The sequence below is a fragment of the Mycetomoellerius zeteki genome, unplaced genomic scaffold, assembly GCF_001594055.1.
Source record: "Mycetomoellerius zeteki isolate Tzet28-1 unplaced genomic scaffold, Tzet1.0 scaffold382, whole genome shotgun sequence".
Classification (NCBI taxonomy): domain Eukaryota; kingdom Metazoa; phylum Arthropoda; class Insecta; order Hymenoptera; family Formicidae; genus Mycetomoellerius; species Mycetomoellerius zeteki.
The window spans coordinates 564,786-585,186 of record NW_017257373.1 but is presented as its reverse complement, the minus strand read 5'-3'; the positions used below and the strand labels follow the sequence as shown (position 1 = coordinate 585,186).

The window sequence follows — 20,401 nt, the reverse complement described above, 5'->3', positions numbered from 1 at the left end:
ATAAAATGTACCTTTTAATGTATGTCAAATTCATAAAAGCATGTAAAATTTATGTAAACAATAGTATTGTTAATATCCTTTCGAAAATAAATTTGATAATGAATATTGTAATTGGGACTACAAAATGATAAATTTATTGTATCTTTAGAAATGTTTTATATTTCTCAAATATTTTATATTGTTTTTTTTTTTAACGAATTCAATCAGAATTCGGACCATCGAGTAATTTTAGTAAAGCGCAGAAATTCTCGTAAATTGAGTAATTATAACTTGTGGGTGGCTTATATTGTATATTTAACTTTTCACTCACTTCAACGGGAGTTTTCAAATAAACTCGAGCGCTCGATTAAAATGTTAATCAATTAAAAGGTTTTCGATAAATATAAAAACAGTTTTATACATAAAAGAATAGGAATACATAATAAAAAATATTTTCGGTCACGTTATTTCAATTAAGTGAAACGTCAATTATTCTTCGGAAACCTTTATTAATTTTGTAAATTTTTATTCATATAGTTTATGTGTCTATCACGTTGTGTCAATAATTTTCTATATAACTAGAAAAGCAGAGCATATTTCTGCCTATATAACACAAAAGGAATAAACATGTATTCTTCCATCATGTTTATGTCATTTATCGCGTATAAGAGAGATGAACTATATATTTACAAATATATACGAAACGTTATCCTTTCGTGTAATGTCGGACGGACCGTTGTTACCTTTGGTATACAAAACGGAAACATCAACGTTGACAATTCGGGAAAGGAAAAGTCTAATCGTGCCAGGTACATACAAAAGCGATCAGTCACCAGTTGTCATGGTGGTCGCTATAGTTTTCTTTCAGAATGCTGCAGCGTGAGCGGATAACGCGGGGTACTCGTGCAGGTGGTCTTGGGTCTCATGTCCTTGACCGCCGTAGACTCCGCCTGAATGATCATTCTTCCCGGTAGTGTGTACTACTGCGTGAAATCCCTCCTTGTCCGCGTGATAGGTGACAACCCGGAGGCTGCCACCTGGATCCTTCACGGTATACTCCCCGGTCACGCCGTGTCCTGCGTGAAAGAAATAGCCTTCAAGAGGTAGAAAAGAGTTTCTTGATGCATTTCTTGAAGCAGTTCGAGATTGTGGATAATCATACACTGAACCAAAACTGTACTTAAATATAATAATATTCATTGAATTATGAAAAAATGAAAATTGGTCCAATGAATTCTCATCATGATTTAGGTTATAAAACTATTACTAGAATTCATTGCAAAGATGAATATATAATTATATAAATGAATTCGATTTTATCGTATCGATGAATTAACTACATCAAGTCGGACATTAAATTGGACATTAATTAACGATCATTCATTGGACCAAAAATGACTAAAAATTTTTTCAGTGTAATCGCAGATAGAAAAATGGTTAAATCTCCTTCGTCTGCTGTTATTATATTTTTACTTTCTCCGCTCGTAATCTGAGTCTTTTTTGTCCAACCCAAGTTTTTTACTATACAAGCTTTACTTTTTAAAAACGTGGAAAAATTCAGGATAATTTTTTAACTTCTGTATTACATTACCAAATAGTTTTTAAACTCAAATGTTAAAATCTGTATTTAATAAAATTTGAAATTCGAGCAAAAATGAGAAAAAAATGGAAATTTGTTTAAAAATGTATAACGTAGCAATAAGGGAATCAGATTCCATTTTCTTTTATTTTGAAGTTTGAGAGTGAAATTTCGCTTGTGCCAAAAAAATTCAGATTGCAGAGGACGGGAGGTTAATAATAACTTTTTATGTTATCAACAATTATTTTATAGAAAAATCTTGTTTAACGAAAAAAATTTTTCTGACGACTAAAATAATTCCAGAAATAGAGCAACCTATATATAAATATTATCTATTGATTTCTATTATTTCTTTGCTTTTTCAATTGTTGTGCGGGACAATAAAAATTTAAGTTTATTTTAAAAACTATTTCAATAGAATCGCGCGTAATGTTTAATTATCTCAATACTATGAATATAATTTTAAATAATTTCAGTTTTACGTAGTTATGCAAAATGTTAAATGAAATGTTTGAATCTCTCTTTGTAGACGTATCTTTTCATTAATTCAAAACCAATTTTTTAGAATAAAGATTTAATAAGGTCCGCTCTTCTCTCACAATTTTTTTTATACTTACATTTAATATTACGTACCGTGACGTATTTAAAACTAAAAAAAATTCTGTTCAAACAAAATTTGCTTAAAGTGCAAATGAAGATTTTTTTATTTATTTGAATTTTTGAAGCATAATTTCCGTTTTTGAGTCGCTTGTAGTTCAAAAATTGAACTAAACACTTTCTTTCACCATAAGGAAGAATTGATTCCAACTTGATTAAGGAATGCATTTGTAAAGTTTGTTCTATTTTGAGGCAAGTTTATACTTCGACACACGGCACGCTTGTACGGTATCGCACCGATGCGCCGTTGAAGCCAGTTTACAATTCGAGTCAACTTCACAACTCAAGTAAGAAAACGTAGTTCCAACTGAAGAGTTGACACGAATGTACACACACTCACGTACCCATATACATACCCACAAGCATTCGCGTATACTGGCTCGCGTATTCTCGATGTTGTCGGAGGGCGCGCTCGCGGACAGTCTTCGCAGAAATGCAATTTTCTTTTCACCCATGGCAATTTTTGCCGACGTCAGCGGAACGTCGTGCCGGCGTCGGTGGAAATCGGATAAACGACGTAGCCACAGGTAGCCGGCTATTCAAAGACTCGGCTCGTCGCGTTGTCGTCCCGCGAAAGTCACGGAAGCATAAAAGTGACTCGTCCTTTTTCACTTACCATCGCTGGACTCCTTCTGGCCGTGAAAGTCGCCGGTATGATGATCCTCGACGCCGTATGAGAATTCGTACTTTGGCTTCGCTACATAGTCGACCGTGTAGCCGTCGTGATGGTGATGCTCGTGGCTCTGCAGAAAGTTATGCTCGCTGAGATGGTCCACAGGTACGTGTGGCACTTTCACCTCGTATTCAGGTCCTTGTACTGGCCCTTGAAAATGCATGTACGAGCTGGCCAACGAGACATGATGATCATGGTCCAGCGGTATCACGCCGGCGATTGATCGATCGACCAGGGCGAGGCCAATGGTTAGTGCGACGGTGACCTACGATACAAGAAGTTCATGTCGATGGTGTCGTGTTGTCCGGTAACTCACCTCTGGACACGGCAGAGGGGCTTTCGATGCTCTGGTAGTTATCGATCATGATTGTAAATAGCGCGCGTTATGAACCGAAGAGTTCATTTACATGAGCGCTGGATATATTTACCCCAGTGTTCGTAATTTTCCTGGTCTATTGCAATTTTCTTATTTATGGGGAAAAAGCTTCTTTTAGAAAAAAAATTTGTTCTAGAATAAAATTGATTGACGGGAAGGAATTGCCGAGCGAAGGAAGATGTGATTTAAACATTTTTATCTGTTCCAGTGTCAGATACTTTTTTTGTGCACATGTATAAACAGTCAAACAACTTGGAATATTTCAAGCTGGTAAAATATGTTGGACGAGTCAAAATTGCACGGAAATGTAACCGTGATCCATACGATCGATGTCGCTTGTGTATATAAAACTCACTCGATCCCATGATGAAACTCTAGACATTTACAATATACATCGACATCGAGTAGCGATGGCCGGGTCAGCGACCTCTCGTTTTTAATTACGGGGATCCCGACAGCTCGGTCGTCAATGTTCAAACCAACGTAAACCAATCCGATGGAAGTGACTCGATTGAAAGAGCGAAATGGACATACAATTCATCGGGGAAAGTTTCTTCGTCTTTGCTCGAAAGAAGAACACGAACAGAACGAGTTTGCTGAAATATCTAAAAATTTAGCTATACAAATTTGCATTAAGTAATTATATAAAAAGACGTTCAAGCTAATTACCAGAATGTCAAAACTTTTGGCAGTATTGCTTATTATGTTTGAATTCCTTACATAATTATTTTGGTCCAGCAAAATAACTTTTAAGTCTGTAGAGTATCTAGTTCAGTTTTTAGATACTTCAGCAAAATCGTTCTTTCGGCGTAATAAACGATGTAATACATTTCATATAATTAATTAAAAATTAATAATAGATTAATTAAATTAATCTATTATTAACATTGCATGAAAAGAACAGTTTTATGCTAAAAGATCTGACATTGTGCTGGATACAGATTTGAAAATAATTTTGTTGGACCATATCATAATAATTTTTTTAGGGAACTTAAGCGTGATGACAATGCTGCAACAAGTTTTAACATTCCAGCAACTAGCTTGAGGCGCTTGAGTGTCCTACATAATTACAATATTTTGGTAGTCCAAACAGAATTACTTTCAGATTTATATCTAGCTGAACTTTTAGATATTTCAGCAAAACTGTTTTCCGCTTCATCAGCCTCCACGTCTTAAAATTGAAGTTTTTCACTCGATATTCAAATCTTTTAACTTGTAATTATAAATTGATGTAATCAGCAGATTATTACATTATCTTCGAGCAAGATTGAACGCGCAACGTAAAATGATAAACACAATATAATATCGTAAATTATTCAAAATTGATACTTGATTGAAAATATTGACTATGTTACTAGCGATAAGATACAAGCATAAATTATCATTTTATTTTATGTAAATTTTGTCAAAACTAATGCAACATGCAGACTGTTTTATCATAATTATATATGTAAAATGCACGTGGAGAAGTACAGTTTGCATTATTGCATATATAAGTATACGCTCAAGTTAGGAATATAGTAGAATATGCGAAAAGAGATAGAATATGTGCATGTTAAAATGTACTATGTAAGATTTTACGTGCACTCTTCGAGTTATGAGAAACTTCACAATATCGTGTATAGTTAATGTAACATTATCAAAAGGTCATATATAAATATTACATTATAATTCGCTTAAAATTTGAAGTATCTAATATAGACAATTATCAGAATAATAACTTAATTTAAAAGTTTTTGTGACTCTTAATATCAATTTTTTTTACAATAGAAGTAAAATGCGAGTTCGTTAAAATATATAAGCAGAAAATGTATTCACTCGTATACGTACACACGCACACACACACGCACACGCACACGCACACGCACACACACACACACACACACACACACACACACACACACACACGTACGTACATACGTCAGAAAATAATAGAAGCTTTTAGCTATAATAAAACAACTAACATAAGACCTCTGAGGTTGAGAAGACTTCAAGATTAGCCAAGCACAAAAGAACGAGTGCTTAATACAATTAAAGAGAAACGTTTGTTAGAAGTCAGCGTGCACTTTTTAATTTTCATGAAGTTCAACTCCAGAATCCTTACCTATCTCTTGAGCACGCCCTGCTCTGCTGTGAAACGGACACTATATCTTTTGCAAAAACTTACGCTCGTGGCAATCCAGCTGAACGAACTAATTACATCGAGTAGACTTAATGTCAAGGAACACTTTAATCCCATTTTACATTCACGACATTGCTTAGGTCTCCAAGAAAACCGCGTTGAGTTACCTTCCCGGTCTCGAATTATTTACTTCCTTCCAAGCGCATGTTACCGGGCCAATTATACGTGCGTATAATTAATGACAATTTAGAATCCATCACCCTTCACCTTTATTCCCTTCTTAGCCCTTTATATTTCACTCTCTCCTGCTTTCTTTTTTCTTTCTCCTTCTATCTCTTTCTCTATCTGTTTTTATCTTTTCGTCTCTGTGTCGCGAAGCTGTTCTTTAACGAGCACTTTCTCTGATCCGCGTCACGTTTCCTTCCTTCGCGACGAGTTTCGACACTCTACCTTGAAAGTCATCTTCACCATTACGATATTTGAGGCGGCCAGGTGAGAACTGCAACTTACCAGCGTATTTTCTAAGCTTTTATACCGGCACGTTCTGCATACACGTCGCTGCGCATACACGCGTATGCACATCCGCGCCCGGTTCCGGTTCCGATTGCTTATGCAGATGTCCATGTGAAGATGTACTTCCGAGACAGTCAGATAAATATGGTATGAAGAGAACATGCTATTATTAATAAACGAGGAAGTAACTAACAAATAAATTGTGGTAATAAGATTAAGCGCAGATTTTTTAAGCTAGAGAGCTTCACTTACATTTTAGTCTATAAAGGACGGTACCAAAGTAAGTAGAAAAGATGGTACTAAAAAAAAAGTATCCCACTAATTTGAATATTATAACAATATCTACAAATATATAAATTAATGTACAGAAGCAAAACAAAAATAACTAGATACTTACATTAAAGATAGATTTTTTACTGTAAAAACTTAGAATTATATTTACAAAAAATCTGATTTACAAATAAAAACATATCTTTAATGCGTATAAAAAAATACACACAAACTTCAAGTAATTATAAATAACTCACATTTATATAATTGGATTTTACGAGAGTCATTTCAATTTTTAAGAATTCTGAAATATATAAGCGTCATTTATAATTATTTGTCGTTTGTATTTTTAACGTTTATTATTTTACTTATTAAAGATAGATATTATTTTTAAGTCAGATTTTTTGTAAACATAATTTTTAATTTTTATGGTATTTTATAAAAATCTCTCTTTATAATATAAGTATCTGTGTATTTTTATTTTACTATATATTTTTACCTAATATTAATTTTAACACTATAAAAATACTATAGCAAGATGATTATAGAATAAAAATTAATATTAAAATCTTACAATTTTTAAAAATATGATGAAAAAAATTATTTGAATAAATTGTTTAGGAATCTATTTTAGTTTCTTGCGTATATATGTGTTGTTTACAGTATGTAAAATTGTACTGACAGTCCTGCACGTGCATTCCACTTTGCAAGAGTCGACGCGAGTTCCAAATGGCGTTTCACGATGACTCGCGATGTCATAAAACCGATTACGTATTAATAGACAGCACATCTTCGCGTAGCGTGCATTGAAAAATGATCCAAGAGATCGCATTAAAACGCTTCCTTCCTCTCAGCTGGCATCGCGAATGGCTTCCTTCTTCCTGTGAAATACGTACTACAACCGTGAGCTTTCCTTAACATCGAGACGCGATATCTGACGTGTTGAAAGGATCTATTTTTGTTTGTGAATACTTATGGACTTTTATATTAAATGTAAACCTGTTCTCAAAATATTGCCAATAATTATTTAGAAGACACAAAGCACGTTAATAATATTCACATTTACGATATAATTATGTGATATAAATTATATAATTAAATTGAATTACGTAACTGTGTATGCCTATCTGCAAATGATCATCAATACTGTAATTACATATAAAGTTGTTAATATAGAATGCATTTTAAAGCATTTTAACGCATTTTAATTATATTCTTATCAATTTTTGAAACTTGTTAATATTCCACAAATATAAAATGAATTATATAAATATTATTATATTCAATACCATTAATAATTTGCGAGAAAGTTGCACGTTACTAAAAGTTATACTAATATTAATTTAAATTTATTTTGTTAACTAAATATAACAACGATGCGTATATTGTATTTGCATACTGCTCTTGCGCTGCAATATTTTTTGAGAGAGTAAATATTGATTGTGCATAAGAGTATTACGTTAGTTTTCTGCTTCGAATATTCAAAAGATTTATTGGGATTGCATTGCCATATTTTTTGTGTAACATTTTTTTAATTCTTATATATAAGTCAACTCATTAATTAATTACTTATAAACGAGAATCATTCTTTTATCTCATTCTGAATTACTCTTATCATTCTAAATTATTCTTAAATCAATATTGGCTAGACGATGCGCTTCTTTTCAAGATTATCCGGCTCGATTGAAAACAGGAGTTCCATAAAAGACGCGTCTGCTCGAATAAAAAGCAGTTCTTAAAACGCAATTCTCCATTCACATAAGATTTTATTGCTGTCTGTTGCGTTTGAAATACAAAATGAATAGTGAATGAAATAAAATGCACAATGGCGATTTGTCGAAAAGTTTTAATTTTTTTTTGCTATAATAATGTAATAATTTTCGGCGATTAGTCTTCTAGTTCATTTATTTGTCTATAGTTCATGAATTATCAAGGAAAGAGTTAAAAGACAAAGACTTGCGTGCTTTATAACAATTCGCATTTTATTTAAAGAGCGACACTGACGTTAAGCTCAAGCAACTGACATAGAATTTTTTTCTTTACTGCAGTTTAAAACGCGAGATATACGCGGCTTTCATGAAAGAGAGCCAACCGGAAGTTAGCTGGCGCTCGATGGAAACGTCTCTCCGCCTTCTTTGTCGTGACGATAAGAAATGTCGGGTTGATATATCCGTGAAAAATTCTCTTTGCCTTCTCTCATCGTTGCGCACGATACGCGAAACGCGATATTAATATTAAATTCATGCGTAACTGGTTTTTGCTTTAATTCTGCGGCAGGCCTCCCGATTAGCGCCGATGATTAGCATATTCGCTAAAGTGTAGTGGATTATACGGTATCACGTATACATACGAAAATATCCATGCGATTCGTCTATTTGGAATAACAAGCGGCGCTATGTACCTATAATATGATAAATCTGGTGCAACAACTGAACGTAAATGCGACCATGCGATTAACAAGCTACCGTTTATACAATATAACGCACGGATTAATAATATAAGTATTACTATAATATATTATTATCGTAAATGCTCATTACCCGCGACATATAATTTGATCGGTGGGATTTATGGCGGCGTCCAATAAGGTACGATAGACATTAACGATCGACCTCGCCACATTTGATAACTCGATTAATGGACTACGGCTATGATAATGAACGTGAAGGGAAATACAGCCGCCAGCGCTCGCCATACGCACCGCTAATTGGATTTTCTTTGTAAAGAAATTCTGCGGATGTACGTACTAAAGAGCTCCACTATTAGCCCAGTTCGATAACCCTTTGAAACGACACAAACGGCTGTTTCGATGACGAGAACGACGAGTGTGCGATCGCGAGTCCGCTATTCTTTAGCGAATATAAATGCGTTCAATTATATGAGCGCGCATACATAGGCAAATGGGCTCGTATCTCTCCACATCAAACGATTAAATATATCGTTATCGTATCTATGCTAGCTCTCTGCATATTTCTCCATACTATTGTTGCTGTCTGAAGTGGAGATACTTCAAGGCATGGCAAGTCAAATGAGATGTTATGTATGCATATAACAATGATTAACTAAACCAGAACCGTGAAACAACGACATGATACAATCGCTATGGAGAACGTCCCGCTGCTGCGCGTCTTATACCGGAAAACATTAAATTGTTTTTTATCTCCATCTCGAAAATTGAAGAAGATTACATCGCAAGTATATTAGATGTCATTCCCAAGTAATTTATTACCTACGAATAATAAATTGAACGTGCCACTCGTTATATCTTTGTGCAACCAAGTTTTCAATGTATTATGTACGAAAATAATACGACAGAAGTAATAAATAAATTGAAGTTCAAACTCATTAACGTGAGAATTGAGCGATTGATGGTGTGCGAGCATTGTAGCTAGCCGACATGTCAGCATAAATAATTTAGCACACACTACAATTTGCGATTTCAGGTATAACCGGTATAACATTTGTAAACGTCGCGTCGCCAGCTGTATTATGCTTTCGTTCCGCACGTGATATGCGTCAGAAAGTGAATGAGACTCGATTAAACTAATTGGCGTTTCCATCGCGCATATTGAGAGATGTACTTTGCCATTTATGAGCAATCAATTTAATGGGACGTCTAATTATTGTAATGCAACCCTTAACTGTACTGGGGTATTTATGATAATTACATTCATCAAATAGACACTTCTCTGCAGATAATATCTCTAACACTTCAAATTAATCAGGAAATCTATGAGAAGTATAGTAATGGTATTCGATGCTTAAGACGTTTTTAATTCTTTTTATTTTATTCGATCATTTATATATATATGTTCAACTTTTGATATGGTCTTATTGTTGACCTTTGCGATTTTTATATAAGAACCTTTTAATGTTTTGGTACACCTATGAATTTGAATTTTATTGGGTTAACATTATCGATTATATAATTATATATTGTTATATTATAAATTATTTTTTTATATATATGTTAGCTGAAGAAGACTTAATGAGTACGTGGAAAGAACGGTTTGGCTAAAGTATCTGCTTTAGTATTTTTTTCGTCTATGAAACGTTTTTATTTTTAATATATGCGTATTGTATAAATAAACTTTATTAATTGTTTTTAATATCTATATTTGATCGTTTCTTTTTGACTAACTTACGTATTGATATATTATTAATGTTACATTCCCACTTTAAAATCTAGAAATGTCAATAATCTCATTCCTGTAGCACGTGCGTGACTCTTTTTCTCCTTTTCGCCGTTAAAGATTAATTATAATTCTAATTGCAACCGTACAATTTGCCCGTGATAACTTTCTTTGTATTTCGCGTGTTGTTTCAACCCATTCATTAAATCGTGTACCGCACGAAATCCCCTCGTCAAAATTTCGCGAATCGAAACGGTTTGGCGAGCAAAGTGTCACGCGTATATGAAAAGATCAGTCGTATACGTGGCCCGAGCTGTAAAAGCCGCGATGTGTGGAGCTTCGTATCCCCAGATCGTAAATCAAGAAGCTCGATCCCGACGCAGGTATGATTTCAGAAGGTGATAAGGGGCTTCCGGGGCTGAGAGGAAGAAGACCTTCGCAGAGGGAAACCTGTTCGGAGGGAAACCTGAGTCTCCCACATTCGCGGATTCGTTTAATCGCAAAGCGCTCGGTCGCAGTTCCGACAACCCGTGCACGAAGGATCTGACCTAGATCGGCTGAATCTACTGCAATTTACACTTGACGCGTTTGCTGACAGTAGAGAGGAAAGGTGGTCAGTCGACGACTCTTCCGTCGGCTATCCCGCGCTGTCGGTTCTCGAGGATTCATTCCTCAAACACAAGCCACGATTCAAATATCTTCGAAGCGCATGTATTTTGCAATACGATACACACATTGCAGATGCGCTAAGATAAACAAATTAGAAATTTATATTGTCGTACACACAAAAAGAAATAAGTTGACTAATAAATAAATATGGATGATATATCTATCATATTGTAATGGCACACCATTATCATAAAAATAACAAATTACAATGCTAAATGGAAAGAACGGTTTTGTTAAAATGTCTAAAAATTTAGCTAGATACAGATCTGAAAATAATTTTATTGGGTTATCAAAATACCTATATAGGACGCTTAAATAGCTGGTTGCTATTATCAAGCTTGAGTGTTCTACATATTTATTTTAATGTCCAATAAAATTATTTTCAAACTACATTACTTAAACTTTTAGATAATTTAACAAAAGTTTATTTTTTCTATGTAGTTACAAAATAGATATACGAGTATTAAGACAATCTTAATTATCAATTTGTCGAAAAATACAAAACTTTAATTTTAATATAATTTAAATTTAAAGTAATTCCATTTATTTCAACAAATATTTATTTCGAGGAAAGAGAAAGAGAAAAATTATTAATAAAGATAATTGGAGGATACATATTGGATTGTATTAAATCCACGGTAATAATAACGATCAATGGAGAAAATATAAAAAATTAAAATATTCTTTATAGGCTCAACCGAAATCAAACAAAAGACGAAACGAGTAAAAGCTCTCGAATAAAAAACAATAATAAACGTCAGTGATGATGTCGTAAAAATGTATTTACGTGGATTACGTGAATTCCAACCAAGAAGCGAAGTTTTTACTCTCGAGTGCAGACGGCGAGGTCGCGCCGGACGAGATCACGAGTCGGAAGCAGCTCGCTTTCCAGCGCTTATTGCGCCCCAGTCGTCAGAAGCTCAATTAAAATTCCCACGGAAATTTCTCATTCGCTCGGGATACTTATCCCGACGGGCGACCGTAGCCCGACGTTGTACGACATGCTAACGTCGCGGAATTTCCCCGGGCTATTTTTCTCCCGGTGCAATTTCAACGGCGTACTGTACGTATCACTCGGAAACGGGCACGTGGGTTAACGGCTAACGATAAGGCTAACGTAATTCTGTCCGCCCTTTGCGCGAGATATCGCGGTCGCAGTCGGGGTGGTTTAGAGCTCTACCTCGTCTAGAAGCACCGTGCCGAGTGTTCGGCGATTAATCTCGGGTCCAGAATGCCCGGCGATGTAACCGGCGACTATGAAGCTTTTAATTTTTACGTTTTGTCACGTACCACCCATTGAGAGCGCGCCCGAATTAATTTTCCAACCGCGAGTACTGCTTTACAAATTACTAAGATGTACATAATCATTGAATAATTCTTCTCTTATCTTACTTCTGCGGAGATGAAGCTGTATACGCAACACTCAACGATGCTGCTATCTTCTTTTGCTATATGTGTCGAATGTCGCAAATTTACCAAATTTATATTTGCCCAAATAAACTGACAATTGTTAATAAAAAATTACGTATAGAAAAATGTTAAGTTTTTTTATAAGACAGTAAAGATTTTATTTTAGTAACACCTAAAGAAAGTTTTGGAATGATAATTAAGTGTGGAATCATTACTTATCGTTAATTGATAATTTCTTTGGTCATTTTTATGCTCTCTTCGATCAAACGTTAACAGTCCTAAACGGTAACAAAAACACGAGACAGAGAGGAAAGCTTTCGACAAGTTCGCGATACAAAAGCGATGAGATCTTAACGAGCATCCCCGCGTAGTTAATCAATCTTCATTCCGGTACTTAATTACTCACAAACTTACTCACACGGCGCGCGAAAAGGCGTATCGAGTGTTGTTTCAATTACGATAACAAAGCCCTCAAATAAACGACAATTAAGATAACACTCGTATCGCCACAGACAATCTTCTCGTTGAAATGTTGATAAATACGCAATTTAAGCGTATCAAAACATCGACCCTCTCTGATTTATGGCTTTTTATTACGCGTTTATAAAAACCAGCAAATGTGATATAAATCTCGCGCAAAAGAATTTTATTCTTAACAATTTATCTTTTATTTATTATTGTATTCAAATTATCTCATTCAAATATTGATACATTAATCAATTGACTTATGTAAATCTTTAGTACAATCTGCCCTCTATTTGTCTCACTTTTTCTCTCATTTATGATTTTTCTCATCAATTTGAAGCTAATATTTTCCTTAATTAAAATACGAATCGATGAGAAAGGTTTTCTTTATTGGGATATTAAATAGTATAATTTCCTTTTCATATATTCCAATGCGATAATAACAACGCTTTTTTTCGATTAAACGATACGATGTGCGAATAAAACAAATTCTCTTTATACGTACAGGGTGTTAAAAAAAAACCATTCAGCATTACCTATTTGAGAGAATCACAGGTCAATAAGGTGAATTTCCCATAATGTCCATCCAATCGTAATAGCTTGATGTCAACTCACTGATTCCCAGTGAAATTTTTTATTATGAAGCGTATATGGAAATTGAATCTGAACATTTTCAGAACATACAAAATTTTTTTATATCTTAGAAACGATTGAGTTTTTGACCTATGGTCACTAAGGCTTTTTTACCCAATATGATGTGTACTATCTACCATATAAATATTGAATAGTTTTTTTGTATACCATGGATAATAATAGGACGGTATATTTTATCATACAGATTTCATATATAAGTTTATTAACACGATAGCCACGTGTTCCTGCGCGAATAATTAATACATCGGCATGTTGTCAACGATCCTTCACGGGTTGGTAGTGCTGCTACGTAAATCAAAGTTCGAGACTCCAATACACTTGCACTTGTCACGCTTGCTTGCTCAAGCGCAACACCTTTGCTCTGTGTGTAAAGCGGCACTTGTCGCGATCTTAAGACCTGTTGATCGAGTGAAATCAAGTTCCTCGTCACCGAACAATGTTCTACATGTGCTCAGGTGATACGCAAACAAACGTTCTTTAATGAACTTGACCGTGCAACTAGCCTTTCTGAAATACTTCGTCAGCTCTTGATTAGTCATTTCTAAGGATATTGCGCGAGAAAAATGTCTGGTTGGATTAATTGGAATTCTGATTGAAAATGGACAAATCAGAATTTTCTGATTAAATCTATACTTTAAATTCTAATTGAGATAATTAATCGAAATTCTGATTAATATAATCAGAATCTTCTGGTCCGTCCATTTTCTGATTGATTTTACTCAGTGCGTTACGTTAAATCTTTTATTATTTTATTTCCCGTTTTTATCGTTAGTGTTGTCATGTCTGCATCGCTTGCTTGTATTAACACTTCGTATTGATGAGCATATGCCAAAAAATATTTTATTCATATTTCATTCAAAATATTTTATTTATATTTTATTTATCTTTTATATAGAATCAAGGCTTGTTGTATATGCAACAAGTCATTGATGCTTTCAAACGCGCTAAACATTCATACAATGTTATATCGATTAACCCATAGAAATGTAGCCGACGTTTTACGCATTTCGTGCTATTAATCGCAGTTGTTCCGTTTCACAGTTACTTATCGATTATGACAAGTTACAACGCGTATACATTCCACATACGTTTGAAAATAACTGGGTACGAGTGCGACACATATAAATATTCTAAAAACATATCTATATGTTCGGAAAAATATTATTGTATATCCATACATTCTGGAAAGATTACATATTTCTTTGTTTTTTGATCAAATAATGAATCAATATTTTATGTACAGAAAGAAAATTTATTTAATTACGAAATACATCAACAGAAATTTAGAATTTATTTATTACATTTATTTTTTTTTCTTGTAGGCTTTCAGTCTTAATTAATACTCCAATTCATAAAAATCCCGTTGCTGATATTTATAGATTATTATTATAATATATAGGTAAATTAATATATATATTAATTATCTGTATGAAGATCCTGAATTTTCTATGGATTTATCAATAAATTACTATTTCGTGCGAAATAGCGCGAAACTATCAGAATGACCAGTACTTGCGTCAATAACCAGTTTCTCATTAATGGCAAAATCAAGCCACAATTACTCCAGCCATGATTAGTGCGCGAGAAAGATAAATAGCTTCGTAAACACGTCGCGACAGCCGGTGCTAGCACTGCTCTATCCATGGTTATTAATGACCGAGATTAGAATTTTATATGACTTGATGTATCATGCGTAATTTCCCTTTCATGCGTTCCAACATGGTAATACGCACGTTTCTAATATATATCAGCGCATTTATCGTCCTTATCGTCTCGTGTAGCGCGAAAAATTGTATTACACGTGCTGCGAACTGTCGCACCGTGATTCATTTCTCGCAACATTGTCTCGCGAGATTATCAACGAAAATTTATTCGGTCGATGAGTGTGTGATCAATTACACTTTTAATCTCGTTACTCGTAATAAACGACTAAGTCATTCGTTGTATTAACGCGGACATATATATATATATATATATCCGTCGAAGTAATATATAAATAATTATACGTATACAACACAGGCATGCGAGCATTATACATATAAATTATATGGATAATACGTATTTGATGTCAATTTGATTGTAAATATAGTTTAATATCACAAATTGTATCCTCTTATGAAATGACGATCAAGAGAAGCAGTGTAATTTCTCTTAAAATGTGAAGATTTAATTTTACAGAATTGACATAACTATTTTATTATATTAATACAATATATTTATTTTTACTGAATAACTTGTCAAAATTATTCTTAGGTCGGTATTCATATAGGTCGTCCTTATTTTAAGACCGTCTTAAGATTTGTCTTGAGATACTAATACGGCTCTGTATAATTGGTTTATGACTTTAACGGTTAAACATAAGGACTGACTATGAATATCTCAGAGTTACATATAGTTACCGATATCCAACAATAATCTTTCAAAGTACAAGAACGAAAAATTGCTTTTATTTCTACTTTATAGTACCTTTTAAAAAATTGCGATTCTTTAAAAAAATTTTTATTCATACATAAAGAGTGGAGCTATTTAAAAATTGATTGATATTACATGATGATACATGACGTTAGCGTACAATGCCAATCTTCGAGCATTTAACATGACCGATTTTTTCACATCATGAGATAACCGCGTATGTCTCTGACTTCGGCACTTAAGGCAATAATAGCGCACTCCTCAGCCCGCAGTACTTTGTCGAAGTGAAGGATCAAAGCCTTTGTAATTCTATACGAGGCTACATGAAAGCAATCCTGCTTGAACGTGTTCCTTGAGATCCCGCGCATGCCACATACCCGCAAGCGGTCAAGTCGAGAACCCCAAAAGAGAGTTCGTCTATCCAGCGTGTACTAATGCAAAAGGAATTTGCGATTAACCGCCCGCATAGATGAGTTTGTATCGGGGTTAGTAATTGTTAAGCTTTAGCAGCGATATCATTTGTGATCGTGAACAATACTATGTTTAAAGATAATGTGTTGGAGTATATATCATGTTTACATGAAAGGGTATGTAAAATACATAATGTACCTACACACATAATGCTGTGGTGCTTAAGGCTAATACTATGATAAGCCAATAAAGCAAATTCATTACACGTACATTTACTACTCAAAATTTATTAATCTTCAACTAAAGCTATGAAAATTGCACCTAAATTCTAAAGTGTTTGTAGTACAAAACGCAAATGAATTTTCGCTTTCGGCGATTAATAGGAAAAGTTCGACATTTTTTTTACCTACAGTTTAAAACCTCATAATATCGATAATAAGATAACTAAAATTTTTATTTTGGATACAAACGATTGTTGCTGTAATCGAGGATTAAGAATGTTGTCACGATTGAAAGAAAGAAAGAGAAAAAAATGGAAAACGTTCTATATATTAGAATTAGTCAAATTAATTAGTACAATTTGCTCATTATTTTTAATTAGTAGAGGAGAAGATGGTATTATGGCACCCCAGTTACATTTTACACAATAACTTTGTTAATAATCAATATTTAAGTTTGAAACTTGACAATTACATTCGTTAAAATATTGTTGAATTCGATTCTCGACTCAAAGTTACAAAATATTTATTACTTAGGATACTATTAATAAAAATATGGCGACATTACATAATGACTCGAAGAAAAAAATGGATGCTAATGTGGCCTTTCATAAAAATAGCCTTAAAATTTTAGTTTTGTTTAGAAAACGGTATTTAGTTACAAAATTAACAAAAAAGTAAACATTTGAAAATGTATGCAAATGAATGTATATAGATTCACATAACTTTTGCATATAAGCTGCTCAGTACTAAAAATAGTACATGTAATATAAACTATAGATTAACCGTACTATTAACTATAGAACTATACAATCGATTATCAAATAATTATTTTAATATGAAAATCTCAAAAACAGGTTGTGAGTAATCAATATCCAAGATGGTCACATTAGCAAAATGCCATGGTTTAAATTTGCATAACTCAAAATATATACAGTCAAATAAAATGTTAAATAGCAAATAACACACTCAAAAATACATGTATTCATGTGATAATACGCCCACAGAAAAATGAGGGGGGAAGTAGATGTAATTAAATGCTAAAATGTACCTCAGAAACGTTTCGAAATACTTGAAAGTAAAAATGCGTTATAATAAGTGCTGGCTATTGAGTATTGGTATATTAACGGCGAGCTACTAAACTAATAATTACATAAGCAATCATTAGGATTCGCTGTATAATAGCGGAGATATTAAGGGAGGCCACAATATATACACTAACCATAATACCATCTTCTCCTCTATACTTATATTAAATTTTTATCTAAAACCACGGGTTTGATTGTTTTAGCGCTCAGATTGTTTTAACATTAGATAAGGCAACCTATTATTTTCTTTTGTCTTCTAGTATATTTTTAAAGCTTTGTGCCAAAATAAATTTAATTAATAATCATAAAGCATGCACGTTTCAGAGTCAATTTTTAATAATATGTATTTTTGAATTAATTTTTTTATCTAATAACGCGATTTCCACGTTCATCGTGACCAACTTGATAATAAAAAGACGAAAGATAACAGCGATACATAAGTCGGAGCGCGAAATCGCGGTTTAGTTCGGTTCGCATTATGTTCTCAAGATCGTCGTCGTTAAAGGAAATGATGTGCGAATTCCGTTGACAATGAGATGGAAGACGACAAAACGAGCAAATTTTCATTCGTGTGCTTACATCTTGTTCGCTTTTAATTAAAGCTGTTTCTGTCGTCGTTGAGAATTCTTTATCATGTCGTCGCATTTTCCTTGTACGCGATGAAATCGCGACGCGAAGAAGCAAATAGGGAGCTCGTAAAAATTGCGGGGAATAGTCGTCACAATTAATGCAACTTCCGTGGAGTCGGCTTCGCGCGCGTTTAACTTGTACAAGCCGTATTTTCTCTTTAATCGTTTTATGCGACAGAATTCCTCGTTAATAAAGCAAACGATCCCTACCTCGCACGTTACGATTGTAATTATCGTAATAGATCGCAACGGCAATATTACATTATACGCGGCGCATTATTCCGATGTGATTTTAAACGAACTCCGATAAAGCTGTCGCTGGTTCATCCCTTTCGGTGTCGCGCTCTCGAAAAATTATACGTTCCTTTGTCCGACCTGGCGGACAGAAGAAGATATATTAATCGAGAAAGATATTCTCTTTGTTCATGTAGTTAATTAATTAAACGTAATTCATATCATCATAGATTCAAAGATGAGCGGCTTTACAAAATCCATGAACACGCAGGTGAGATAATATACACGAATTGCGTTCGCAGCATCATTTTGTGATATACTGTGCTATACTTGTAGTTGCTGGAATCCTCGTTTGCGTTTTAATGCATCCCAGTGAGAAATGACTCATCGAATCGACATCGATTCGATGATGTTGACATTAATTCGACGTCTAATTGACGGTCCTTTCTCGCTGGTATACTGTTTAACAAAAGCTTCTATATAGATAGAAGGAATCCAAAAAGCAAATTCGAATTTTTATAATCGTTCGATTATTTCGCTCCTTCTAGTTTTAATCTCAAAAATTTTAACCACGGATATTTTTACGACAAATGTAGGTATGGTCTCGCTTACAGCAATGTTAACAGCAAATATATATAGGTATATTGAAAATTGACCATAGATTATAAAAAAATATTTAGTTTAAGTATCAAATATTAAATTATACATTTCACATTTCCAAGATTTTCCATTATTCACATTCAATTGCTGTTCCTTTTAGTTATTCTTCATAAATATTATTTTTCTTCGATTACTCTCATATGTATTTTTATTCGTTCTCAAGCTTGTAAGTTTCAGTGGTTGTGTGCCATCCACTGATTCTCAGATTGTTCTTTTCTCTCACGTTTTCTTTAGTCTATTAGCCTTACATTTTTCTTCAGATGATCTTTCTCTTGTGCTAATTCCCCTTCCTCTATAATTTTTTATCTATGATAAAGATAATTACATTTATATCTTTATTTATTTTTTAAAGAAAATTAAATGTGATTAGTAATAATGTATTATCAGAATATGTAATTATTCTATTTGAAATCCCATTCTAGAATTTTAAAATTTATTCATTTATTACAATAAAGATTATTTGTTACATAATATCATAATGCGATAAATACACTGAAAAAAATTTACTGAATTTTAATAAATATTTCTTTGAATAGTCCTAGCGAAATATTTACTAAATGTAAACACATATTTATTAAATAAAAGAACCATTAGTTCGTGAGCGTGTGTGCGCGTGCGTGTGTGTGTATGTGTGTGTGTGTGTGCCTGATTCGACTATTATTTTTTTCATTTATCTAAATATTTATTTACCGTAAGTGAATATTCTAGGACTATTAAAAAAAATGTTTATTAAAATTTAATAAATTTGTTCTCAGTGTATAAAACTAATCCAAATATGGACTGAAATAACAGAAATAATAACAATATTACAATAATTAATAGAATGCTTGTTATCGAAACGTAATCAAGTCGTAAATTGGAGCAAGTGAGTTATGTCTGCGACGATGTGCACTAAATGTTATCGCACGCAGTTAAGATCCTCGCTATTGTGTCGTAATGTAACTCGATGTTTAACGAGAACAAGCGTAAGCACTATCTAAAGCAGATGGAGATCTGTATCCTCTTATACGGTGCGGCATGATATATTGTGTAGAATCCATTCGCGGTTTTCCCTTCTGATTAAATCTCTGATTGCTGGCGATTTAGCTGAAGCTGCGTAATGACGAGCAGGTAATCAGTCCCAACTCCCAAGTGGAGGAGGAGTTAAGTAATTTGCGAAAATAACGCCGACGGTAAGCGAAACGCGCCCTTCGAATGGCGGCTGGCTAGGTGCCTGATTAAATTTTCGCTATCCGGCCTATTCGAGGCG

General features: G+C 33.7%; 1 protein-coding gene across 2 annotated transcripts in view; it reads right to left on the bottom strand.

Annotated features, from left to right (window-relative positions):
* Positions 1-217: 217 nt before the first annotated feature.
* LOC108726060 (cuticle protein 19) overlaps positions 218-20,401 on the bottom strand; it is a 47,758-nt gene continuing 27,574 nt past the window's right edge. Inside the window, exons 1-3 of one of the 2 annotated variants that reach the window (XM_018453428.1) lie at positions 5,432-5,451; positions 2,832-3,153; positions 218-1,055 (exon numbers count right to left, since the gene is read on the bottom strand). In XM_018453428.1, the coding sequence (XP_018308930.1) occupies positions 844-1,055; positions 2,832-3,051 (432 nt within the window). In that variant the 5' untranslated portion in view covers positions 3,052-3,153; positions 5,432-5,451 and the 3' untranslated portion in view covers positions 218-843. Of the gene's footprint in view, positions 1,056-2,831; positions 3,154-5,431; positions 5,452-20,401 lie in introns of those variants that run through there. The other variant, XM_018453427.1, reaches the window with a different exon arrangement.